Source organism: Camarhynchus parvulus, chromosome 6, assembly GCF_901933205.1.
Source record: "Camarhynchus parvulus chromosome 6, STF_HiC, whole genome shotgun sequence".
Classification (NCBI taxonomy): Eukaryota; Metazoa; Chordata; class Aves; order Passeriformes; family Thraupidae; genus Camarhynchus; species Camarhynchus parvulus.
In genome coordinates, this window is record NC_044576.1 from 32,021,360 (window position 1) to 32,048,248 (window position 26,889).

General features: G+C 44.0%; 2 protein-coding genes across 2 annotated transcripts; one reads left to right on the top strand and one right to left on the bottom strand.

The window, feature by feature from the left end:
- Nucleotides 1–841: 841 nt before the first annotated feature.
- Nucleotides 842–10,033, bottom strand: EEF1AKMT2 (EEF1A lysine methyltransferase 2). Its single transcript, XM_030951130.1, has 6 exons — nucleotides 9,939–10,033; nucleotides 9,017–9,082; nucleotides 8,374–8,488; nucleotides 5,151–5,258; nucleotides 4,102–4,318; nucleotides 842–3,369 (listed from the first exon to the last, which is right to left on the bottom strand). The coding sequence occupies exons 1-6, from the start codon at nucleotides 9,992–9,994 to the stop codon at nucleotides 3,242–3,244; spliced, it is 690 nt and encodes a 229-aa protein (XP_030806990.1). The 5' UTR covers nucleotides 9,995–10,033; the 3' UTR covers nucleotides 842–3,241.
- Nucleotides 10,034–11,311: 1,278 nt separating this feature from the next.
- On the top strand, nucleotides 11,312–26,077 carry ABRAXAS2 (abraxas 2, BRISC complex subunit). Its single transcript, XM_030951607.1, has 9 exons — nucleotides 11,312–11,403; nucleotides 12,672–12,762; nucleotides 15,660–15,696; nucleotides 17,301–17,367; nucleotides 17,772–17,962; nucleotides 18,512–18,631; nucleotides 19,310–19,394; nucleotides 20,957–21,071; nucleotides 23,841–26,077. Exons 1-9 carry the CDS (start codon nucleotides 11,332–11,334, stop codon nucleotides 24,308–24,310), a joined length of 1,248 nt encoding a protein of 415 aa, XP_030807467.1. The 5' UTR covers nucleotides 11,312–11,331; the 3' UTR covers nucleotides 24,311–26,077.
- Nucleotides 26,078–26,889: the final 812 nt, after the last annotated feature.

A 26,889-nucleotide genomic window follows, 5' to 3' on the forward strand; every position in this document is an offset into this window, starting at 1 on the left:
TGGTCACCAAAAAGGAAGTCAAGACTAAGGAAACATTATCCTTCCCTCTGAATTTTCTGTGTTCATTCAGTTGTGCCATGATTTTCATGTCTGGTATTTCTCACTTTTTTTTCCCTATAAAAATGATTATAGGAGTACTTATTTAAAGAAGGTACTGTGATGCTGAAAGGGCAAAGGCTTTCTGTCTTGAGAACCCATTTACCTGACACTCTAGCAGAGTACCATGTGTAGAAACTCTCCTGGAACAGACATCTCAAATCAATAATTATTTCATTAATATCGCTTGTTCACCTCTCTCGGATATTTCATCCTGACAGTTCAGCTCTGTGATAAATCCCATAAAATTCCAGAGTAAAATGCTCCAAGCTCTTTCAGTAGGACAAACCCTGCAATGAATTCAACGGCCTCTCCCAGTAAATGCCTCAAAAAAGAATCCCTAAACACAGTTTTTGGCAATAGGAGGCATCAGGAGCCAGGTTTGAGCTGCACTAGGCACAGATGTTGGTGGAGGTGCTTTGTTTGGGCTCAGGCACTTAGACCCATCCTCAATCTGCCAGGAATAAAAGGTCAGTCCTGGGAGAATTTCATCCTTCAGCATGCTGTCAATGAAGCAGGGAACACAAACCCTTTCTGTTCTGCCCACACTCTATGCAAAACCACTGCAGGAAGGTTTGCCAGCTCTGCAGCATCATCCAGCCTAAACTCAGTCCTGCAGGAACAGCCTTGGGCTCAGCCCCCTCTGGGATCCATGGAAGATGCTCATTTTACTACCCACAAACCTCACATTTGACAGTGAAATCACAGACAGAGTTTTCAGATAGCAAAACAATAGGAGTGAAAGGTGTTTCAAATGCTGCATTTATTCTCCTGCATTTAGCAGCTGGAACCAAGAGTCACACAGCTGGGCAGTCATGAAGATTCCAACCTTCAGGAACCATCATGGAGCACTCCCCCAGCTTCCAGCAAAGACTTGCTCCTCCTAAATCACTGCTTATTCCTCTGCCTCTTTTTCCAAGTTTTGCATCAACACTGAAATGCTGAAATGCATCAACATTTAGAGATCACACCAACATGAACTGCCCCAAATCAAGGACAAGTCATTTCCAAATCCTCATAGCCAAAAACGCCCCACTGCCTAAGTCAGTATTTGAGCAGCTTCCTAGACTCCATTATCCAGAAAATGCCAGGTTTCCAACAGAGCAGATTTTAAATAGTAAGCCTTTGGTTACTGTTGCCTTAAAATAAAGCTCTTGCAACATGTTTTACAAGCATTTTTCTGCTCTCCAGTGACACCTGGAAGTGCTTGGGACTGAAGGAATATGCAAACTACAGCTCAGATGCAGAAATCCTTATTTTCAGGCAATTTTAAGAAGCTTATTTTTTAGCTTTACAAGTTATATAAAAATACTATCCAGAGAACAAAAACTAATAATAATCAATTCTGTGAAGAGGAGAAAATAATCCTTGCCCTGACCCTTCCATATCTTGTGGAGTGGGAATCTATGGTTAAATTCCAAGTAATTGATTAAAAGAAAATCCATGAGAGTCCTGATTTTATTTTCATCCCATGATTAAATACACATCATGCCTTCATTAGCAAATATTACAGATGGGAATAAAACAGATGCCCAAAACACATCCTGCCAGAGTCCTCGAAAATTAAAATTTCCTTGTATTAACTCTACCTGATGCCAAAAATGTCACAGGCCTTTTTTTACTGAGGCTGTTATCAGCAGTGTACTTTGAATCCTTTGTGCTACCATGCTAAAAAAAAATCCTCTGTTTGGATTCCCAGTTACATTTCCTAGCATTCCAGCTGGCTGCTGGGCAGGGATAGAACACAGGACTACAACAAACGGTAACAAGGCCTTGCTTTTGGCACTCAGGTTAGAACCCAAGTCTGACCAAATATACAAAGAATCACTCTGGGACTGAATTTTTTTCAGCACTGCTGATAACCCATTCTCCCAATTGAATATATTTCATTTTGCAAAAAAGATGCAGCAGTAAGATTTCTATCTTGAAAACATCAACAGATGGATCACAGAGGGAGGACTCACCACTGTGCAAAAGAATGCCTTGATTCCTATCCTGGGAAAGGACTGGAAGTATTTATTGACCCTTAAAGATCTCCTGAGCCCTGGGAATGAGGAGAAGCATGGAAAGTAGGAGAAGCAATTCCCTGATAAGCAAACATGACCTTGCCTGTGAAACAAAACCTGATTGCCTAAGAGGGCCTCCTTGATGTTTGAAAGAACAAGTTTATTGTCACCTGCAAATGTGTTTGTTGAGGCATGAAGAAATCTCATTTTCCTGCCTTTCAAGCAACAGCAATATTCTGAGATTACAAAACAGAAGAAATGAAGGCAACGAAATTGAGCAAAAGGATTGCACACAGAAGTTTAAAAAATACATATTAAAAAAACCACAAGGAATGGATAGTTATGTTTTGAATTCTTTTGGATTTATGCAGTTAAAATCCACCCTGAGAAATTCACTGGAAAACTTCTTGTCATTGTGGCTCTAAAGACATTCCCATATAGCAGGTTAATAATGAAGGAGGCATATGTCACACACCACAGGCTGCAACATCACACCTTTATGTATTCATGAGATCAGGGAAAGGAACTGACCAGGCATGAACACACGCAGGAAAGGGAGATTTAAAACACTCCCTCTGTGGGAAAAGAGCTGAGCTACTTCAGAGGAGACACAATTATGCTAAGTCTGAAAGTCTGAATTTAAAGTACCAACTGGTCCTTTTTGGAAAGTGCTGTGGATTTTGTATTCATTTCCCTCCCTAACAGCCACCCTCGTGTTCATTAAAGAGCCAGCACTTACATTGCAAAAGCTTGTTCCCTATTCCAGTGCACAACAGAGAAATGAGATTTTTGCTTTGTAGGATACCTTTACCTCTATAGGTCACTGCTTACCAGCACAGAAATTAAATATCAGATAATCTTTATGTTTCAAAAACAAATACCATTCGGTTATATTGGTCTCTGTATTTAGCACATCTGATTTTCCTCTCTCTTGCAAACTTGCAGCTTCCCTGAAACAAGTGAGGTTGTAGCAAGGACACAATTTATGGGCAAATTATGCAAAGCTGAAATGTTTCTAGGGCAATGTTTTATAGTCCCTCAGAGCTCCATACATAGTATTTTACTGTGCACTCCAAAAGCATTTATTTACACACGTGTCTGAGGTTTTCTGTCAGGTTTAAAGTTCAGACTTTTCTCATCTAATCTAATTTGTCCAAGATGGATGGCCTCACTTTTTTCCTTTGGAAAACCAATGCTGTAACACTGTTTCCAATTCTTCCTCCAAAGCAAAACTTGGGTGTTGGCAGCTCCTCCAGAATTTCAAATCCTGCCAGACAGAAATTGAAATGCTTTTATTAGAAGGAAGTTGTTTTATTTGCCTCTTGGATAACCCTTTGCAAACCATTCTTTATTTGTCTGGAAAACTTGCAAGTCAGTTAATCTGTGAGTTTATAGGACTGTATTGTTACACTGCACCACTGCTCTATACAGCTGAAACTCTTCCACGGATAATAAAAATCCTAGCTGGCTGACTTGCACAAATTAATGGCAGAAAAGATGAGAACTTGCCAGTAATTTCGGTTCCCCAGAAGGGATGGTTGTTTCAGATCCACACTGAGTTTCAAGCCTCAGGCATGAGATTCAGGAGCTGACTGGCATGTAAAAAAAACCCCTAAGTGGATCAAAAGTGATAGAAAAGGTCACAGACTTGCCAGTTCCCCTAAACATGGGTAACAATGTTACCCCAACTTTGGAGTAATCAAAGAGTGAACTGGGTCTGGTCGTCAAGGACCCCAAAAGTATCAGCCAGCCACACATACACTTTCCCAGGGTAATTAGACTGAAATTCCCAACCTCCAAAGCGTCAGCAAACCTGTCCTCCCTTGGCACTGGCAAACACAGGAGTAGGAGAGGGAAGACAGGCTGCAGCATTTACTAATCGCTCCACCTCCTCTAATCCTGATCTGGGAAAGTCAATATGCTAACACACACATTAAAATTCCCTCATCCCTTTCTTCAGCAACCCCACGCTGGCAGAAGGCTCTGCTCAGCTGCCCACCTTCTCTGAACTCGTTCAGCAGCTCCTCCTTGGTCCAGTTGCAAGAGGTGATGAGGAAGAAGCCCTCTGGTTTCAGCACCCTGCCCAGGGATGCCACGTACAGCTGCCGCTTCCCCGCCGCGTCGCTGGGGTCCAGGCTGATGGCATCAAAAGTCCCCTTGTCAATGCAAATGTCAAAGCCTGACAGCTCAGCTGAGGGTGCCAGGAAGTCTTCTACCTAAACCAGAAGTCTGCAGCTGTGAGAACAATCTTCTACTGCTGAATCTTTAATGCAAAGCAAGACTTTAGGATACGAAGCTTCAATCCTGACAATGGGTGTGCTCAGGGAGGGGTAACTCACAGGGCTATGGCAGCTTCTTTCCTCCCCACACATTGTGTGATGATCTATTTGCTGGAATCTAAAGCTCAAACTAACACACTCGAAGCTCATTCGTTAAATCATTATTTGTACTTTGATCCCTGCCATGTGCCAGGCACTGCACAAATGCAGGAGAACAGACAGAGGCTGCCACAAAGAGATTTTACAGCCGACACACAGGAGCAGAGACATCACACAGGTAGGGAGCAGGAGGGCACAACAGCACAGCAGAGAGCTCAGAATGACAGGCAGCCACACAATCCCAGCGTGGCTGAGGCTGGAAGGGGCCTTTGGAAGTCATCTGCTCCCACCCCTGCTCCAGCAAGGCCTCTCAAGCTTCCTGCTGTTCAGCTAATGGTAGGCATTCTATCACTTAAGGATTTCTTCGTCTGCCTCAAGTCTGAAATTCAGAATGTAGCAGCTAAAATACAGAACTTGACACTTGGTAAACCACTACCCTGTTCCAAGCAGGGAAACTCTTGTTAGCCTTAATGATTATTGCAAACAAAAAACAAATAAAGACCAAAAACCTTCCCGTAAATAGATTTATTTGGGTAGAGTTCTCTCACAAATGAATCTCAAAAGACATCATTCATTCAGTACGCTGAGTACATCTGAATATCAATTAGCTCATTTAATCTTGGGCTCAATTGCTTTCTATTTCCTCAATTACCTTTCTCTCAAGACTTACCTTTAATTTAATGTTAGACATCCCTTCTTTGTCTCTTACTTTTTCTGAAAGCTGTATTGCAGAAGGTGAATAATCAATCCCTGTGAGATTCATGTAGCCAGACTTTGCCTAGACAGAAGCAGAGAATCTTAATCAGTGTGCTAGCAATTGTTTTTATCCAGCCAGAACATTCCCTACCTATAATTCATCTCATCTCTCCTCCTCTTAATAACAGGAAAAAACCACAACTCACCTTTTAGTCATTTTTATACCCGTTACCATTACAAGAGCTCATTAGCTGAATGAGCTGAAATAACTTTATTCTGCCAAAAAAACCTCACCAAAATGACTGGTGACTGAAAGCTGGTTTATGTCAAGTGGAAAACTGAGCACAACTGGGAAAAGTAACACCCTGGAGGGGAACAGGCTCTCTTATCTGCACCAAAAGTAACTTAGAAACCAGGAATTTTCAGTGATTACGTGACAGATGCTGCAAAATAAAGGAAAAAATCCTCTCTGACATGTACCATGGGAGACTGAGCAATTATTTAGTTTATAACCTGAATTTTAAGAGCCAAAAGATGTAATACATTGCACTGGAACAGAAATCCACTGCAAAATCATACATTTTTCTAATTATTCATGCTAATGTCTATTTGAATACAACTATTTGCATGCTGCCAGGTGTCTGTATCAGCAATTTTCAGGCAGGTTATGCACCACATATAATAGCACACAGAGACTTTGTTAATCTAAGTTTGTTGGAGATAAGGGTAACTCAGTTTAGGGAACTCACTGAGATCCCAGCAGCCCTTTGGCAAAGCAGGTGGGCTCCTGGCATCAGCTGGAGCTGGGCATGTCGGAGGGAGCAGGGACACATGTCCTGGCTCTGAGGTAGAGGCTGAAGGGACCAGCTTGGGGTAGAAGGTACAAACTCAGGGCATCCCATGTGTCTGGCAAGATCCAAACCTGACGGAAGAGCTCTGATCCTCTGGCCAGCTGCAGGCTGTCAAAGCAGAGACAGGGAGGAGGCTGGGCTTTGGAAAAACACATGGAGTGCTGTTAAGCAACCAGCTGCCTGTCTGCTTGTTCCAGAGGCTGACACCCCAATTGCCAGGAAAACGATGAGGAGTTTCCACAACTGTCCTTCCTCCTTGCAGCAGCCCCCCAGGCCTGAGCTCGGTGCTAACCAGCTGTTCTGAACTGAGGGCTAATTGCAGCTGAACACAAAGCCACTGTTGTTTGCATGGGATGGAGAACATTTATTGCTCAGGCTCCTGCCCACGTTCCTCCCCGGAGCAAAGCAGGCTTCCTCAGATGCCTGTGCTGAAGGTTTGGGGGTGGAGGAGTGGTTCCCACAACAGCTCCTCTGTTTGCAAAGGAAAGGCTTGAGTCACTTGAGGGAGTTCCCATTCACTCCTCTAGTCTCGGGGGCAGAGAAGGAAGGTTTAGAGATAAACAACATTAAATGCTGCAGAACCTGTAGGGCCTGACTGTGACAGGAAGGGATCCCTCACTTGTGCCAAACGTGACCACACTGCACCCTGCAGCTGCCCTGGAGGTGATTTTACAGCACTCTGCTGCTGCTGCTGCTGCTGCTTGGAGCAGAATATTGAAGAGCAGAAGGAGTTTGGAACATTATCAGCTCTGCCCCGTGTTTAGGGCTGACACTCCCACTTGGTGAACACTCTCCACTCCAGAGATTATTCAATCTCCAATAGTGGTGGCTCCCACATTACTTAGAAATATAAGAGAAGGCCAGAGCTTTCTGTGGCAGCAAGGTTTCTTCAGAAGAGCTAGAATTTTTGGAAGGCAAAAGAATTATGTCGTGAATCCAAGCTCCCAGATCCCTGAAGTTCACAGGGACAATAAAAACAGCAAGGAGTGCCACTTATGTGATACTTATGTACCCTCCAGTAGCTCCCTTGCAGAGAGCTGATACTCATGTCCTCTATGACTGAGTTTTTCCCAGTATTGCCATTTCTATCCCATCATGGAGTCCAACACCAATGGCAGAACACTCCAATGGTAGCTGCCAAAAGAATTCCAACTTGATTTCCAAGCCTTGCAGCTAGTACACAAAAAATTCCTTTTACATCAACTAAGCAAGTGAGATGCTGAATTACTCAGCAAAAATAAACAAGGTAATTTTTGAAGCCACTTTTCAAGAGGGAACTGGACTGACAATTTCCTATGAAAGAAACCACAGTACTGTGAGGTGCTTAATGTAAGGGAGGAGGGTGCTCTCACAGGAGTTAATAGTTTTTAAAAGCTATCAAGCTGTCATTTTCCCATTATAGTATGAAAAATCAGTTCCCATTTGCAAGTGGAGTCAGTATAAAATGGAAGTCTTACAAATAAGATTTTTCTGTTGGGTACTTCAACCATGATAGAGCTATCACTGCTCTCAACAATCACCATTATCAGGCTAATTTCTCTTAGTGAGATGAGCAATTTCTGCTTTTCGTGACATAAATTCTCCTGTGCTGTGGTGTAGCAGCCAGTCTCCATAAAGGCTTTAAAATCTTCTAAAATCAAAGTCCATGTTAAATAAAAATTCCACTTCAAACCAGACTTTGACTTCCGGTCCTTCCAATTCCTACAAGAACTAATGGAGCCAAAGGGGAATGCAAGACAACAGAAGCTGTGACAGTGTGACAGCCCCTTTTTTACCAACTCCCCTGCAGTATTACACCAACAAAAAACCCAATCAAAACCAGGAAAAAATTCTGGAATTCCTGAACATCTTGTGCACAACAAAAACATGAGAACACTTCAGAACACACCTGATCAGATTTCCCACCCTGACAGAAATGGACACCTCTTCAAAAGAAGTGTTAACAACTTTTTAAGTTATTTACATAAAATCCCTTGGGTTTACCTACTTTTTTGTATCAATGATGAGTGTTATTATCAGAACTGAGTGCAGAGAAAGAGTCTGGTTTTGTACATGAGGGTACTTTGTGAACTAATCAACTTAATTTCCTTATCTGGGGTTGTTTAAACAACAGTGGGAAGGAATGCAGTTTTAAATGCAGGGAAACAGGAAGGTAAAGTTAAAACAAGGGATGCTCAGGCTGATTGATTTAGAGAAATACTTCAAATTTTGAAGCCTGAAGTATTGATACTTTTGGTGTTTCACACAGGTTACAGCTCCCCATGATTACCCCTGCCACTTGTGAGAACTGTATTTAAACTGCTCTGATTCTGTATAAAAAATACACAAACTTTGCAAAATACCAACCAATTCAACCAGTAAAACACCGTTCCCAGTCCCAATGTCAAGCACAGAGCTGTCAAGAGGGACCTTGTGCTTTTCCAGCCACCTGATTATGCGCACCATGCTTTCCTCTCCAAACCTGCAAAAAACAAGGGCTCAGGTAATTAAACCAGAAAAAAAAAATGTGCAAAAGGTACAGCAAGTTTATTTCGTCACTCACTCTCTCCAGCTTTGCAAAGCCCTTTTTACTGTTACTCAAGTAAAAGCTGCCATAGCTCATATTTAATGTTTGCTCTGTTCAGATGGAAATTAATCCTGCAGCCTTAAAATTCACTGAAACACCAACTCTGGCAGGTGAAAACATCCATATATTAAAAAAGGAAGCAGCAAGGGTAACTTGTGTAGTTAAAGCTGAGCTGAGGGATAAAAAGCACATTTGCCAGTAACATACAGCTCAATTACCAGCTCAATGTCTGTGTAATGACACTTGTCCAAGTGCAGCTGAGCAACCTTCACTGTGAAATTGGGCCAGAGAGGAACTGCTGGTTTCAATGGGAAAACTCCCCATCATTTTGTCACCAACTCGTTGAATTGCTGTCTGTAGTTTTGCAATGTCTTTCATGGTAAAGAAACGACAGAAACACTCTGCAGAAGTTATTTTGTTTACCAGATTTCTCCGGTATCTCCAATGTCTTCAAAAGTTTGCAGTTCTCTTTCGTAGGCAGCATCCCAGCTGGAGTTGGGAGAGGGAAAAAGGAGAGGATATCATAATTAATACTGGGAAATATTTAGATTAAAGAGGAATGGGAAGAAAAATTGAAAGATAGATTTAGGTTAGATATTTGGAAGAAATTGACTGTGAGGGTGGTGAGGCCTTAGTCCTTAGCACAAGAAGAACATGAACACGTGGGAGAGAGTCCAGGGAATGTCTGGAGATCTCCAAAGGCTGGAGCCAGGCTGGTAGAGCAGTGGGTGGATTCACCTGGAGAAAAGGCTCTGGGGAGACCTCAGAGCCCCTTCCAGAACCTAAAGGGACTCCAAGAGAGCTGGAGAGGGGCTGGAGACAAGGGATGCAGGGGGACACAGGGAATGGCTTTAAGCTGAGAGTGGGTAGATTTTAGTGGGTTATTTAGACGGAATTGTTCCCTGTGAGGGTGGGGATGCCCTGGCACAGGTGCCCAGAGCAGCTGTGGCTGCCCCTGGATCCCTGGCAGTGCCCAAGGCCAGGCTGGATGGAGCCTGGAGCACCTGGGACAGTGGGAGGTGTCCCTGCCATGGCAGGGGTGGCACTGCATGGGATTTAAGGTCCCTTCCAGCCCAAACCATTCCATGATTCCATGAAAGGCTGAGACCACTCTATCCTCTGTGCAGCAGTGCCACTCTACAGATAATCACAGATCCTCTAAACAAATAAACAGCACATAAACCAGAGATCGGTTCGTGCCGAGAGGGACACCTTAAACACCTTCCATGTCCCCTCCCCGCGCCGTGGGCAGGGCCGCCTTCCCCAGCGCGGGTGGCTCCGAGCCCCGTCCCGCCCGTGCCCGTGGCCGCCCCGGTGGGGCACCCGCCCGTTCCCCGACACTCACTGCTCCCTGGTGCCCAGCACCGAGGGGCTGAAGGGCTCGTCCCCGGCCAGCGCCATGCCCGGCCCGGCCCGCCCCGGAACCAGCGAGCGCTGCGGGCGGAGCGGCCGCGGTCGCTCCCGGGCGGGAGGAGCCGGGCTCGCTGATCCGGCCGTGAGGCGGGCGCAGGCACCTCAGTGGTTTCTGATGTTTTAAAGCATTTAAATCCGGCCCGCTCCGGAGCCTGGCGTGGTTTCTAATGTTTCCCAATCCCTACGGTCACCTAAAATCCCGTCTGGGTTGGATGGGGTTTGGGGCCACCCGGTCTGTGCGAGGTGTCGCTGCCCACGGCAGGGGTTGTAATTAAATGGCCCTGAAGGTCCCTTCCGATTCCAACCGCTCCGTGATTCCATGAACACCAGTGCAATGTTTCTATTCTTTTCGATATTTATTCGTTGCAAATGTCACAGACGTTATTGCTGTTACAAGGTTTATTGCAAGGTGTTTTAATAAGGAAATGAGAGTGCTAAACAGCCCCGCTGCACAGTTGCCTCCTGTACAGCTCCGTGTGTGTGAACCGCGGCGTTTCTTCCCAATATCCCATCCAGCCCTGCCCTCTGGCAGTGGGAGCCATTCCCTGTGTCCTGTCCCTCCATGCCTTGTCCCCAGTCCCTCTCCAGCTCTCCTGGAGCCCCTTCAGGCCCTGGGAGGGCTCTGAGCTCTCCCTGGAGTCTTCTCCAGGTGAGCACCCCCAGCTCTCCAGCCTGTCCCAGAGCAGAGGGGCTCCGTCTCTCTCATCACCCTTGTGGCCTCCTCTGGACAAGCTCCAGCACATCAGTGTTCCTCACGATGAGACAGACATTGAGGGGCTGGAGCTGGGAAGGCTCTGTAGCTCAGGAAGGGCTGAGGGAGCTGGGCAGGGGCTCAGCCTGGAGCAAAGGAGGCTCAGGGGGGACCTTGTGGCTCTGCACAGCTCCTGCCAGGAGGGCACAGCCGGGGGGTCGGGCTCTGCTCCAGGGAACAGGGACAGGAGCAGGGGGAACGGCCTCAGGCTGAGCCAGGGCAGGGGCAGGGTGGACATCAGGAGGAATGTCCCCGTAGAAGAGGTTGCTAAAGGCTGGAAAGGGTGAGGAGTCTCCACCCCTGGAGGTGTCCAAGGAACCCCTGGACGTGTCACTCAGTGCTCTGGGCTGGATGACCGGTTGGTGATCGGTCACAGGTTGGGCTCGATGGGTTCGGGGGTCTATTCCACACTCAATGTTCCAACTGCTCCCACAGTTTCCCACCCTTCCCATGCGGGTACCCCACTGCTGCCCCCCCAGGACTACACTCCCCATGACGCCCCGCGGCGCCGCCGGAAGCGGGCGTGCGTCCGGCGCGCGTGCGCCGTGGCGGCGGCGGCGGCGGTGTGTCCGTCATGGCGGCGTCCATCTCCGGCTACACCTTCAGCTCCGTGTGCTACTGCAGCGCCAACAGCAGCGCCGACCACGTACGTGCCCCCCGCTGCCTCCCCGGGCTCGCGGGGCTCCCTCACGCTGCACCCCGGCCGGCGGCTGCGCTGCGGAGCTTCCAGGCCGCGCCGCCGCCGGTGGGGCCCGGCCGCGGTTCACGGCGGGCGGGGGCGGCCCCAGACGGACACAGCGGGGCGGGATGTGGGGTGTCCGGGCGGGATGTGGGGTGTCCGGCATGTGGGGTACCCCGGATGCTCCGCGAGGTACACGGGATATGAGCTGCCCGGTTTGCTCCTTCCCGGGTAGGATGTGAGGTGTTCCGGCTGCGCCCTGGGATGTGGGGTGCCCGGGGTGCTTCTCCCGCAATGTGGGGACCCCAGGATGGTGCTCCCAGGATGTGGGGTCCCCAGGCGGGATGTGGGTGCCCGGGGTGCTCCCCGTGGGGTGTCTGTGCTATTCCCGGGATGTGGGGTGTCCAAGCGGGATGCGGGGTGCCCGGGCGAGATGTGGGGTGCCCGGGCGGATGTGGGGTGCCCGGGGTTCTCCCCGTGGGGTGTCCGGGCTATTCCCGGGATGTGGGGTGTCCAAGCGGGATGTGGGGTGCCCGGGGTGCTCCCCGCGGGGTGGGGCTCCCGCAGGACACGGGGTGTGGGAGGAAAACGCTCCTGTAAAAGCTCCGTGAGGACTTTTCCAGCAGCTGCGACCGACCACGGGCGCAGTGCAGAGCCGGGCTGTTCCCTAATCGCTCGGTTTTGTTGGCACCTTTTTAGCCTGAGCTTGCTCTTTTCCTCTGCACCTTGTGCCAAAACCTCCTGATTCCAGTCCAGTCTCCTTCTTCATTTTGGGTAGGGATGGAGAATAAATTAATATACCTTAAAATTGCCTTCCTTTTAAATTTCCTCCTGGGTTTTGCAATCCCTGGCGTTGGTCAGGGTCCAGCCCAGTCTCCACACTAATATTTGTGTAAGTCCCTGCAGGTTTGAACTCCTCTTCCCTTGGCTTTATTGGAGTTTTTTCCGCTTGTATCTGGGGCTGAGCCCTCCCTTTTGTGATGTGTTTGCCTTGTGTGGATTGTGTGTGGAATGTTCCTTCTGGACAGCCCATCCCTGTAGTGTTGTAAAAGGATGCTGGCAAAGCAAAAAAACAGCTTTGGTAAAACCTCAGGGCAGGTTCTACCCCTTGCAGCCCAGATGTGTCTTTCAAACTTCATCTTTGTTTCAGTTTGAAGCTAAGAAAGTTACAGTAAATGGCTGCATATAGTGGATTTTTTTTCTCTGCTTTTAATATTTTTCTTTTAAAATTGCAGGAAGGATTTCTGCTGGGAGAGGTGAGGCAAGAAGAGACTGTCAGCATTAGTGATTCACAGATCAGCAACACTGAATTCCTACAAGTGATAGGTAAGTGATGTAACTTTGAGTTGTTCTGAAGCAGGCACTGCTCAGGTTTCATGTTTTCAGGAGGTTTCATTAAGAATTGTTTTATGGTGTGAGACAATCACAGGGTTGTCTGTGTCAGACTTCCAGGATCACCTTTGCCACAGTGTTTGTGGTTGAGATGTGAAGAAAACAAACAAATCTTTGCAAGTTACAGGGGTTTCATGCACCTCCTTTTATGGAGGAAAGATTATTTACGGAAGATATTTGTCTGCATTCTGTGATGGAAAAATTACTGTGGGGAATTTCCTGCTTGATACAGTTACCTAAATACAGCATGTGCTCAAAATAAAATGAATCCATTGCTTGATTTACTGGTACTGAAAGGGGCAGATTTTCAGAAGCAGGTTTGGATGGATGGATGGATGGCTGGGAGTTGGTGACATCATAAACTGTCACAGCAGGACTGGACAAGGAATATCAGTCAGACAATTTGTTGATAAGCACAAGTTCTGCGCAGCTGATGTGTTGTGAAAACTGAGCAAAGAAAGATCTTGCTGCTAAGTGTTGGTTGAAGGAGAATTTTTAGACATGAGTGAGAGGCTGTTGCATGTTTGGTTTGTAGAAAATAGGAAAGCCCTGAAAGAAAACTGCCTTTTTGTTTCTGGATATATAACCAGCTGTTAAAACAGATTTAAACCTCCTTCCATACCTGGCTTTGTGGTTGTGATCCCAGATAACAAAGGAGGGTGTGCATGAAGCTCAGTGAGAGCACAAACAGCTCTGGATTGACTCTCAGATGTTATTCTGGCACAAACAGGTGATCTGTGAACATGTGCAGTGGCACCATGTTACATCCCAGGAGATTTCCCACTTGCAGTGGTGATGGTTTTGTGCTCTGGGCTCCAGAAGGTTCAGTGCTTTCCTGTCCTGGTTATTCCCTAGAGAACAGGGCTGGTGAATTGACTGGGAAGTGTCAGTTATGAGCTAAATTACAGAAGATAAAGGCAAGGCATTTATTGTGTTTGCATATAATCACTGTCACAGTGCTGCTGATGGCTCTGTGTGTTCAGACAAAACTGGCAGAGGCAGTCACTTTCAGGTTTTTTAATTACACTTTGCTCTTCAGTGGTCACTGATCTTGGTTATTGCTGGCAGTGATGTCACCACCTGCAGCCTTGGCCTGGGTTCCTAAACCAAGTGTTTGTGATGTTAAAAATTGCTCCCTTTTTAAATGACCCCTTTGTCACATTATTGGTTTCAGTGAGAATGGAAATCACCCACTCCTCAAGACCTGCTGGATTTTTTTTTTTATTTGCCATTTTTACTTCAATATTTATTCATCAAAATTAACTCTTGGACTGCCAGTTCAGTTCATGAGATTGACAGTTTTGTGGCACTGTTGTCACAGATGACTTTTCATTTTCTTTTTTGTCTCCTTAGTGGTGGTGTTTAAATGTATCTGTGTGTACCTAGTGTGTACATAGGTACATACAAATAAGTCAATGTAAACCTTAAATTTAAAATGTTGGCTGCTTCATGGGGTCTGAGCAGAAGGTTTCTTGTTTCCTGTTTCTCAAAACACAAGGTCTGTGTAGCAACATCATCACCCAAGAACCAAGAATGTTGTTGCAGTCAGTGTATTTGCTGGGAAGAATTGGTCTGAGATGGAATAATTGTACTTACAGGTTTTGTTAGCAGATTGTTTCCACAGATGCCTGCATGATGGTGTGAAAATATTAGAGTTGATACAATTTTATATCAAATAAAGGATCAGTAACTCCAACAGCAGCATCCTGAGGAGCTGTTGCCAGTGAGGATGTGCAGTTTGTCAGGCAGTGTGCCTGGAATGGGTGCTCAGGGCCTTGTTTTGATAGACAGCAGATGTGCTGAGATGTGGATGGTGCTGGCTGCTGTTCCTGGGAGCTGGGATCCATCCTGCTGCTCTGCTGGGATGGCAGCCCCGAGCAGCAGCTGGGGAATCACTGCAGGGAGGCAGAGCCTGAGCAAAGTTCTGCTGAACTCCAGGGGGGCTCTGCTGCTGCAGCTGGAAATATTTGTGCTGTGTGGTCACAGAATCCCAGAGGGGGTTGGGTTGGGAGGTACCTTCAACCCCACCTTGTTCTACCTCCTGCCATGGGCAGGGACACCTTCCACTACACCAGGCTGCCCCAGGCCCTTAAAAATAAATCATGCTTGGTGTTGGAAAGGCAATGTAAGATTGGATTTTTACTCTTTTCTCACTCTCCTCTGAGATTGCTGACATGTTACAACCTTTGCTGATTAAATAAGCATCTTAGCATTTGTGACAACCTTTTCAATGAAAAAACATTGCCCTGACTTTTTAATATTTCATATAACAGAATTATAAAGTGCAGCTAAATGTTTTTAAATTGCTTTTAACTCCTTTTCTCATTAAAGATTCTGTTTGCCTTGCCTCCTTAAACACTACAATGTATAATATTTCAGTGATTCCCTTCCCCATCCCCTTTTTATTCCTTGCTGCTGTAAGAAACAATGTATATGGATGCAAATAAACTGTTGTGGAAAGGTGTAGAAAAAAAGAAAGCAGAAATCAGAAATGCCTTTGTGAGAAGTTTGTAACTATCAAATAGTATCAAAAGTGTGTATTTGATGCTCAAATAAATCCCTCTGTATCTGGGCAAGTGTATGCCTTGCTTATTGAAATATTTTTCTATGTAAAAGGTCAAATTATGAAGTGAAGGCAGTTTTCTATGTATGGTGCTGTGTCATCAAGTGTTGAGACAGTGAGGGCAGTGTGTGCTCTGACACAAATGTTTCTGGCTCAGTAGCTCTGGTGTGGAAAGTTCATGCAAGATATGCCACTGTAATTTCTCTTTGCCTGGAGCAGTTGGATAAATGTCACTTATTTTTGTTTGTTTGTTTGTTTGTTGTTGCAGAAATCCATAACCATGAGCCTTGTTCAAAACTCTTTAGGTAAGCTTTTTTTGTTGTCTTGCTGTGGTAGCTGCGGAATATAAAAACAGGGAGCTCCCTGCAATGTATTAGCATTTCAAATGTCCCTAGCAGTGTTTGCTCATCTGATGGTTTTACAGGAACACACAGAAGTGGCACCAACCATGACAATCAAAGGAGGAGTTTACAGTTGTAGGGTAGCTTGGAAGGGGTTTATTTCTCTATCACTTTGGATTTCTGTGTAGCTGGTGGAGGTAGGGCAGCAGTCAGGTCAGCTCCTATCACTCTGATGATGAGGAGGAATGTCAAAGTCAATTTAAATTGTTGTAGTCTGGGCTGGCTCTGCCTGGGCCTGGTGGGTCCCGGTGTGCCCTAACCCTGGTAACCTGCTGGGTTAACAAGTTGGTTTGTGCTTAGTGATACCAACCTCCACCAACTCATTATTGTACAATCTTCAGCTTTCTAGTTATTTTTGTCTTCTGAACTCCAGAATTTAAATTAAATATGGGGCTAATATATTCTATTTAATAGCTTCCATCTATTTACATGTAGATTTTCTTTATAGTCTTCACTTGTTACACAGTGTTGGCTTCTAAAGCACTGTCTAGAATTCCTTTTGAGAAGGAATTCCCAATTAATCTCCTCTCATCTTGAGAGATTTCCAGCCAATTAAGAAGACACAGTAGCTTAGACATTATGATTGACAGTGGTTGCATTAAAGGGAAAAGCTGCAGTCAGTCACTTTGCTGGCTGATAATTACAGAGAGGATACTCTTAACCCAGTGATTGAAATGCTGCAGACTCCACACATGGAGATAAAGCACAGACAGAGAAAGAGTTGGATATCCACCAGGATTATAAATAAATATTGCAAACATGAATTGAAAAAACTGTGCATATATAACATAGTGTCTCAAATTTGTTATTAGTTGTAGTCTGAGTTTTCCCAACAACTTACACCTTGAAGCAAATGGCATTTCCACCCTTATTTACCAGCCAAGCACTGAGCTCAGGGTTTGGTGGTTTTTTACCCCACACCCCAAAAGCTGAAGTCACAGACCCCTAAACCAGAGCATTTTCCTGCACTGCTTTAATATCAGCTCTTGAAAGAGACCAAGGAGGAATATGTTTTCTAAGGCTTTTCCTTTTATCATGCACTCTAATCTACCTGAATACCTAAATCTGTCTGCATAGGTAGATTTATAAATTCCTAAATCTGTCCTGTCCACAAAACATGTCAAGGTTTGGGTTCGGCTGTGGAAGCAGAACCATTTGGAAAGGCCATGATACTTTGAATTATTGCTGACTCTTTTGGCTTCAAGGATCCAGCCATGTGAGTGCAGTGGCAGCATTGGAGCTCAAGAAATTGATTTGGAGTTGCATTTGGAATGGCCCTGCTTTCATTTCTTCTAGACTGGTAGGCTTCTGATTATCAAAGCAGGGGTTTACAGAATGCTGGTCAAAATAAAATTGCACAGTGCATTTCTGTTGGTAAAAGTAAGGCTCTGGAAGTTGCTTTGTCTAGAATGCCAGCTACTTGTAGAACACTCAAAATAGAAATTACTTACTTTGTGTATGTGTGTGTAAACTTTGTACTTACCTTTCTCTCTTCCTTTTTTTTCAAGCTTTTATGACTATGCAGGCAAAGTTAATGAGGAGAGTTTGGACAGGATTCTCAAAGACCGAAGAAAAGTAAGTTTTCTATCTTTTCCTCCTCTTCTAGGCATTAGAAATAGTGGGTTTGGAAAACAAACAAAACAAAAAAGTAGTTAACTAGAATAAATACTTTCCTTCACAAATCTGATGGTTTGTTTTGATCCAGGGCTTATCCTGTACAGAAGTTGTTGGATTTGTGGTGCTTAGATTAAACTGGGAGCAATGTCTAATTTCCCTGAAGAAATGCAAAGGATTTAAGTGTAGATCTCCAAAAGTGTGGGGCTCTATTGGCCATCTCAAACTCGAATCTTGAGGAATTCAGTTTGTTTTGTTGTGCTGAAGCTTTTGGGTGATGGTGATACCACAATATCAGCCCCTTTAAGGTAAATGTGTGTCTCTCAGGTAACACTGTGGGTTTTTCCTGATGTATTTGATTGCAGAACGTTATTGGATGGTACAGATTTAGGAGAAACACTCAGCAGCAGATGTCATACAGAGAGCACATCATTCATAAACAGCTGACACACATCCTTGGAGTGCCTGACCTCGTCTTCCTTCTCTTCAGCTTCATTTCCACTGCAAATAACTCAACACATGCTTTAGAATATGTGCTTTTTAGACCAAACAGAAGGTAAGCAAACTCTGCCAATGAAGCAGTCCTCATTCTTTGTTCTGCTTTTTACTGCTATTTTTAAACTATTTAGGAGTTTGTGCAATTGCACTTAAAGAAAGCTTTGTGTTTGTCCAATGATGTCTCGGGGTGCTTATTAATGATGACAGGTTCGGTTTTGGGTTTTTTTTGGTGCAAATAATTTATAAATTAAAATTAGGGTGAACAAAAATTCTTTTCAATCTCTAAGTCATCAAACAAAAAAAAAATCTATTTTGAGAGACATCAGATGTCACTACCATGTTTCTTCTAGAGGACCTGAATATATCTCTGATAGTTTGGACATTATAAAGGTTCTTGGAGGTGTAGAGGTAGCTCTATATTAGGAGATTTTGATCTTGCACTTATTTTGAACACAACTTGTAATATTCAGCTACTTTTATAACAAACCTAATGCAGAAGCTTTAAAATTAGATGAGTTCTGATCATCAGAGGGATGGGATAATGTCAATGCTTTTGTAAAGAATCTTTTTCAATTGAATTAAAAATTTTTCTGAACCTTCTCTGCAGGTATAATCAAAGGGTGTCACTCACTATTCCTAATCTAGGCAACACTAGTCAACAGGAATACAAAGGTTCTTCAGTGCCAAATACTTCTCAGAATTATGCCAAAGTTATTAAGGAACACGGGTAAGGACTTCTCCTTTTTAAATGAAGTAGTCATCAAGCTCTGCTCTCTGTACCTCACAGAGAATACCACAAATGTGCATGTTGAGCAGCAGAAAACCAGTTCTGAAGGAGAGTGGTCAGTTCACAGTGTGCTTTTTTCCTGGTTAGAATTGGATCTTTTAGAAGAACCAAGGGAACTCAGTGCACTTTTCAGAAGAGCAGAGTTGGTGTGGCCAGTCCATGCTGGGACATTTCTGGCTGGAAGCTTCTGACTTGATTTCCACCCACCACCCACCTCCCCAAGGAATTCTGTGTGCACTTGGGCTCTGCCTCAGAAGCATTGAATTCTTGATGGTTTTCTTAAGTATTTTCAATTAAATGCCATAAATTCAAAGTAGCTTTTCTGGCTCTTAACAATGAAATTATACAAGCTTAAAGATTTTGGCACAAGTTTAATCTCATTCAAATAAGACTTTATTGTTCCAGAAGGAGTTTTGGTATTGAATATGCTGCTGTCCAAATTTTTGTTTAGGACAGTATGGTACATTTTTAACAATATACTGTTGCTGAAATAGCATATTTAGCAATAAGATACATTTTAAAAATACAGTGATAGACTGCTTAACAGGAATTCAAAGAAAGCATGAGCTAGAAACCTGTATTGTCTTTTCTCACAAATGATTCCTGCTTTCTTTTTAGTACTGATTTTTTTGACAAAGATGGAGTGATGAAGGACATCAGGGCTATCTATCAGGTTTATAATGCACTTCAGGAAAAAGTACAGGTAACATCCTTTAATCCATATTGGTCTCTATATATGTGGCATCTTTTATTCATCCTTTGGTTAAAGCAGGAGTGGAGGAGATGGAGATTTTTAGAGCTCATAAGCAATTATCCTGAACTGTAGGAAAGTAAGACTGACTTTAAATGTTTCAGTTTCTATTTAATGTGAGCAGTGGCTTCTGCAGTGCTTCTGTGTGGCTTCTGTGAAAGTGGTTGGTACAAATAGCACCAATTTTTTCTCTTTTGCAAATAAAGGATTTAATACTTAGTGATTTATGGGAGGTGTTAGTCCTTTTTAAGGGTTTGCAGTGAAGAGAAGCCCTGCTGAAGGCTGTAGGGATTTGCAGAGGTTTAAAAATGACTCCTGGCTCTGGGTATGGAGCATGAGCAGAGCACCATCTGTTAGTTAAAACTTGTGAACATTTTGTGTGGAGCATGAGTGAATCCTGCTCCAAATGTGCCAAAGCATCTGAAAATGCCTGGAGTGTCAGCTCTGCTCATTGTGAGCTTGTCAGCTCACAGCTTGTCCTGTGTGAGAGCAGGGGAGCTGTGCTGCAGGGGAGCAGCTCACACATCTGCTAATTGTGTGGAGTCACAGCTTGTTCCAGGCTTTCCCCGTGCATCTGCCCTGGGGGGATTGGTGTCTGTGCTCCAGCTCAGCTCTGCTGGTTCCCTCCTGAGCAGGGAACAAGGAGCAATCCCTCCAACCATCCCCTGCACCTGCCTGCACAGGGGGAGCTGCTCTTTCTCACTGGGAGTTTGCACCTTCCAGCCTCCTTTGGAAGGCACACACTTCCAGGCAGCTTCAGGGAATGGGAAAAGTTCTCTTCAGAGCTGTACCCATTAGCTAATGGCATTGTTGTGTGATGCTGTTCTTGCCAGGAGCATGGCTGTCCTCTGTGCTCCTGCTGTTGTTTCAATTGCTGTCTGGGAAAGTGGAAATGAGCTTCTTTAGCCTGGAGAAAAGGAGGCTAAGGGGAGACATTGTTGCTCTCTTCTCCCCAGTAACGAGCGACAGAAAGAGAGGAAACCACCTCAAGTTGCACCAGGGAAGGTTTAGGATGGAAATTAGGAACAATTTTTTCCCTGAGAGGGCTGTCAGGCATGGGAACAGGCTGTTCAGGACAGTGGTGGAATCAGCATCCCTGGAAGGGATCATGGCCAATATTTAATTTCATAGAACCACAGAATGCTTTAGGTGGGAAGGGGCCTTAAAGCTCATCTCATTCCTCCCCTGCCATGGCAGGGACACCTTCCACTGTCCCAGGCTGCTCCAAGCCTCATCCATCCTGAACACTTCCAGGGATGTTGGACACTAACCAACTTTGGATCTTATTGCAAATCTCCTGTCATGATGCATTATTTGGAAATGCTTTTCCTATAATGCTGCAACAGCCTGTAAAGAAAACAATCTTGAGGTTGAGTATTTCTGCTACAGTTAAATCCTGCTTTTAGTTTTGTGTTTTAATGGCTTCTTGCCTGGTGCTAGCTTTATTAATGTTGTCCTGAAACTATTTCCTACATTTTTGCCCAACCTTAGCATATCTTACATTTTTCTCCCAGGCAGTATGTATAGATGTAGAAAAAAGTGAACGTGTTGTCGAATCTTTTCAAGCTGATGTAAACAAGTTAAAAAGGCAAATCGCACAAAAGAAGAATGAAAAAGAACAAGAAATAAGTAAGTTGCCTTTTAATTACCTTTTTTCTTTCAGAAGCAAGTGCTGTGAGGAGAAAATGTTTTGTGGAGTTAACATAATTGCTGTATTGCTGATAACTCATGGGAAAAACATCCCAGTGGGAAGGGCAATATGATGGGTTTGTGTTGAATGACACCTGAGTTGTGAAAGTGTGTGTTGAAGGTATTTCTGCTGGAATCATCCAGTGTTAGCAAGCTTAAAATACAGCAGAGACAACACTGTAAAGAAAGAATGAGCAAGTCAGTTCTGGAAGTAACACGGGAAAAGATCAGTTGTAGGAAAAGAAAGTGGGGGGAAAAAAAGCTGAATACTGGGGAGATTCTTTTTGAAGTAAAGAAACGGTACTGTGCTCACAGACCAGGAGCTATCCATGGTTTTATAAAGTCTTTATTCCCACTCCCATTTGCTGACTTAGTGGTAAACACTGAAATATTACTTCTCAGTGTTGAAGTAAATCTTTTTAGGTGTTGTTCATCTTATTTTGCTGCTCCATAATTTCCTGAGTCAGTGAGCCTTGCTGTGTGAGCACATTTGGCTGATTGCCACGCTGTCCCTCCTTCCTAAAAACTGAGTGTGGCCTCAGGAGACTTTGGTTAGCAGTAGATAAGTTTTGTGAAGCTCCTTCCGAAGAGGCATTGCTGATCTAATTGAATTTGTGAGTGCAAGGGAAGACTGAAGGTAGAGAGCAAGGGCAGAGAACAGGCAAATGGGAAGTAAGATAAAAACCTGAATAATTCATAAGCAAATTACACATTTCAGCAAACACTGCCTCTTTTTACCCATGTTTTGAAATTATAAGCAAATAATGAAATTTTGTCATTTTTGCTATGAGGTGTTTTTGATTATTTCTGTTATCTAAAGCAGGGTGTGACAAAAAGGGGGTTTAGGGGGGTGAACACCCTAAACTCTGCAATGGGCCTGTTGCTGCTGTGAGTGGTATTTGAATTTTCTCCAGGCAGTGAGGTACTGTTATCACATGAGCATTTTAGTCAGCACAAGTTCTTCTTTGAACCTCAAAGATAAGGTAACAGAGCCAGGATTAGCCCAGGACCATTTGAAAGGTGGAAGTAAATGAAGTCACTGCTGTTTCCTGCTTGGCCGTAGATGAAGTAGGCAGGGAGCTGCTACTATGGGGAAGCAGAGGTGGATATTTAGTGTGACTGGAGCTGATCCCAGCACAGATGGGAAAAGCTGGGGGAGGAGGAGGAAGAGCAGTCAGTGCTCAACTCTGGCTACTACCAGGGAGATGCAAATGCTGGACTGAGAATTGATGCCAGAGCAGAGAATCATGTGAGAGGGCTGCACGAAGAAAACATGCAGCTTGGAGCTCTGCAGTATTTTTAGATGTGAGTAGTTAATTACTGAATCTGGCCTTCTGTTCCCTCACTTACTCAATGCTGGGAGAATTTCCTTGTTTTTAGTGAGGAAAAGGGAGAGTTTGATTCCAGTTCCTGTGGGAAGTGTTGTGTGAGAGCTTGGTGTTCCTACAACCCTTGGGTTAACAGGTTATGACTTAAACACTCCATTGTGAAAGGCAGTTGAGACTTTAGCTGCCATGATTATTAGATCTCTGATGAGTCCTTGTGTTTTGTAGGGTTTCTCCAGTTTTCCCTATTTTTAAACTGTGGTGTTCATAGTTACATGTATTTTGGTTGTATTTTTAACAATTACAATGAAATGATACATACCTGTATCTCCACAGCTGAGCACACCTCATGCATATTGATTTATAGTTTACATAAATCAAGTTTCTTTTCTGCAGAAGGATGCAAGTGTTCCTCATTTTGCAGCTCTTGCAGTTCATTATTCCTGTGCACGTCTTCCTCAAATTATTTTCCAAATCAGCTCATTTAAGATGACTTTCACATTCTTGTTCTGATACCCTGCTACACTCCCAGCTATAATTCCATCATTTGGATTTTTAATGTGAGTGAAGTTATTAAAATAATAATTTGAGGGAAGAAGACAATAATAATCTGAGGAAAGAAGACATGGTGATTTCTTTGCAGGTGTTATGAGATTGTCCCCTAGCACAAGGGGCATTGAAAGTACAAAGTGATACTTTTAAGATACAATATCAAATATCAATTATGGATGAAAAATGAGTTTTACTGACTAAGACCCAGATAGAGAGGAACAGGTAGGTTGAGCTCAACAGGTAGGTTGAGGTAGTGATATGAGCATTGTTCTCATATCACAGGTGCTTTTTGATATGAGGAGATGAAAAATACAGAGAAAGATGAGATGGAAACAGCAACAGGCTGTGGAGACATCCTGTAGCTGTGTTTTTTGGGAGCTTAAACTGGAGGAAATGATCTGTACAGGATGACTGTGCACATGAAAGTGTAGCATGTTTGCACTTGGATAGTTTATTTGCTTTCTGACTCATTTTGGGTTTGAAATGGGATCACTGGGATAATTGAGGTGATCCTGATGAGGTTCAGGCTGCATTGCTAAATTTAGGGGAGTTTGTCACGCTCAAAGAGAGGGGTGCACTGTTAAGCAAGATGTGATGTGACAGTCAGGGGCAGTATTGATGACTCTGTAAACCTAAAATCAGAGGTGTGAAAGATGGGTAGAGCAGACTGAGAGGACAGGATCCAGTGCTGGAGTTGGAGAGCCATGCCAGGGATGAGCATTTGATAACAAGCAGAAGGAAAGAAGAGAGGGCAGGTGAGGTGGTCACAGCTCAGGTATGTGGAGCATGTTTCCAAGAAAGCATTAAGTACCCCCTGTTCTTTGCTTTGTAGGAATGCAGCAGGCAATTTTAAGCAGGCAAATGCCAACAGATAACGTGGAACCCATGTTTGTTCCCCGAATGTCCTACACTGGGTTTGCTGTGGAAGGCTGCACACTGGAAGATTCCGACGTGTCCGATCCTCCCCCGCCGTACTCGGATTTCAACACAAGCACTCACGACAGCTCTGGCAGCCCCGGGCTCCTGGAGAGCAGCAGCATCTTCATGCCTCGGCCTCAGGCAGTGGGTTCTTCCAGTTATGTTTCCACAACTGCAGGATTGAAATATTCTGGCAATGGAGCATCCATGCCATCTTCCCAAAGAGCGCTGGCTGACAATGTTGACGAATCAGAAGACAGTGATTATGAGAATTTGCTTGAACCCACAGAGTCCTCTGACAGTGAATACTCACAGACAAGGGAGTCACGACCTTCAGCACATCCCGATGGTGATTCCAGGAACACTCAAACTTCTCAGATTTGACAGGGGGGAAAACAGAACAAATCCACGTGACACTGTTTTTTCATAATTGTTACCGAGAGATTTTGGGGATTCAACCCGGAGGAAATGAACTACACAGGATTACTGTGCACACGAAATGTAGAAGACTTGCACTAGATGGTTTATTCACCTTGTGATACATTTTGCAAGTTTTATAATGGAATCATTAGGATAATCAAGTTGTACTAATACTGATGAGGTTCATGGATGTACTGGTAAAATTTAGGCAAAATGAAATTTATAGAGATCTTGTAGTTTTTGTTGCCATATTTTCTTTAAGACAATAAATTGGGATGTAGTAACTAAGCACAGTTAGTCTACAGATAATGTTCTCAAATCAAAACTTACCTCTTGCACTATCATGCCTTGAATTTTAATTTTTGAAAGGGAATAATAAATATATCAGCCGCCTTCCGAATAGCTTTCTATGGTAAGCCAAACTGGCCTTTGCAAGCAAAGAAATTTTGATAATTCTGAGAAGCCTGATAGGAAAAGACATGGTCAACCTCCTTCTGTGGGCATGCCCTCATCAGAGGAGGGGTTTGGTCTGACCTTTTTTACAAGCAGAATGTGTCTCACTTCAACTGATGGTTGCCTTTTTTTCTGTAAAGGATGTTGGGGGGGTGGGATGCCTGGTAAATCATCCAGATGAATGTCATAAATAGAATTATTCTGGTTTCGCTGGGTTTACAATGACTTTATGCCACACTAGCCTCATTTATTGTCTCATGTGTTCTTTTAGCATAAATATGAAGTGCACATACAGGAGTAAATGACCGACAGAAGTAGTAAATTCCATCATGATTGGACTTTGGAGTCTGCAAATTGCAAACATCAGAGACTGCTACTTGCATTTTATTTGCATCTGAGTATTGGATTTACGCTTCTAGATGAGTTATTTTATGTGATAAATAGGGGATAGGGTAGGAGAAGATTGTTTGGAGAGTCCCCTGGGTTTATTACCTCTTTTCCTCTGGGTGAAACATGTAAGTGATTATTTTAATTTGAATTACAGCTCTTGTCAGAAAACTGCCATTTGGGATAAATGAAGTGTGGTATATTTAGAGAATTTCATGTTTGGATGCACTTACTTTTATTTAAATACTGCTTGTATGCTAACGTTGCCCAAAATATGTGAAATTGTGCCACTAAGAAGTTTGTATTATTGGACTTTATCCCTGATGTGTAAATGAGAAAATACACATTTTAAGATGAGGTTATCTGCAGCGTTTATCACTTTGAGGTATCAATAGCCACTTCTTCAGTTTACACCCAGAACAGCAAAGCAGTTGCTGAAAAATTTTAAATATCTCCAATTTACCCACTGAAATTTTAGTCTTCTGGATCATATCCATAGGCAAAAGTCTGTTCATTACCCTCTCCTTACCTGTACTAAATTAAGCAAAATAACTTTGGGAAAAAAAAAAAGAGATGTTAAAATTGCCACTTTTCTACGGAGTAGTTCCATCTTTAAACATCAAGTGCTCTGGTTTTAACTGTTTGACATTGTTCTCATTAGCCTTAACTGGATGGATTTTTGTCTTGGAGTGTTGCAATCCCTGGAACAGAGACCTGGCTCTGGAGTCACCGCCTGGGAGCACCTGTGGCTCAGGTGTGGACGTGTCGATGCTGGAATCAGAACTGACAGGTTGGCAGCCACCCTCTTCATTTTTATTCTGCACAGAAACCTGCAAAATGTACATCTCTGAGAAAGCAGTTAAATGTGACAATAAAATCTTATTTAATCCTACCATAGACTTTAATGCTTGTCAGGTGCCACGTTGGTGGAGGAGCTCACTGGGAAGCAGAAGTGCAGCTCAGAAGTGTGTGAAGTTTGTTCAGGCTGGGGCTGAGGGGATGTGGCAGAGGGAGTATTCCATGCCTGACACATGTTTATACAAGATCCTTGAATTCTGGGGTTATTTAACAAAAAATGTTACAAGTTCTGCTTGGTTTTCCATGCACCATGTAGGTGGGACAGGTGTGTCATCGTGCCTCCAGCCAGTGCCTACCTGCAGGTGTTTTCATTCACCATAACTGCTGACTCATAAGGACAAAGGGTGTGGCTTTTTTTGTTTTTAATCTAGGTGATATTCTGGTTAAAAATACACCTGCTTAAACTTTGCAGTTTTCTTGACAGTCCTGTCAAGAAACAACAGTGGTGGGTTGAGATCTGTCAGAAGGCCACAGGGAGTAGCTTTAATCCTAAATTGTGGAGTTTCACACCTATGCAACACCAGGTTTCCAGTGTGACTCCTGCACAGTCCCTGTTGGTGATTCCCAGGAGCAGGGCCTGTAGCTGTGTCCTGTCTCTTAACAGGAAGGCAGCACTGAGGAAAAACTACTGAAAATTGGCTTCTGTGTCCTTCTGTTCCAAATCCTGGAGTTTTCCTGGTACAGCGAAACATTTTCTGGTTGATTGTGAGAAACCTGGAACTGCTGTTTCCTTTATTTCCAAATTTATTCCCCCTCTGACTGTTGATAGTAAGAAAAACAGGGATGCACCATATGGGAAGCCTCAATGAATTAGAACTATCACATATGCTTACAAAAGGAAGCAT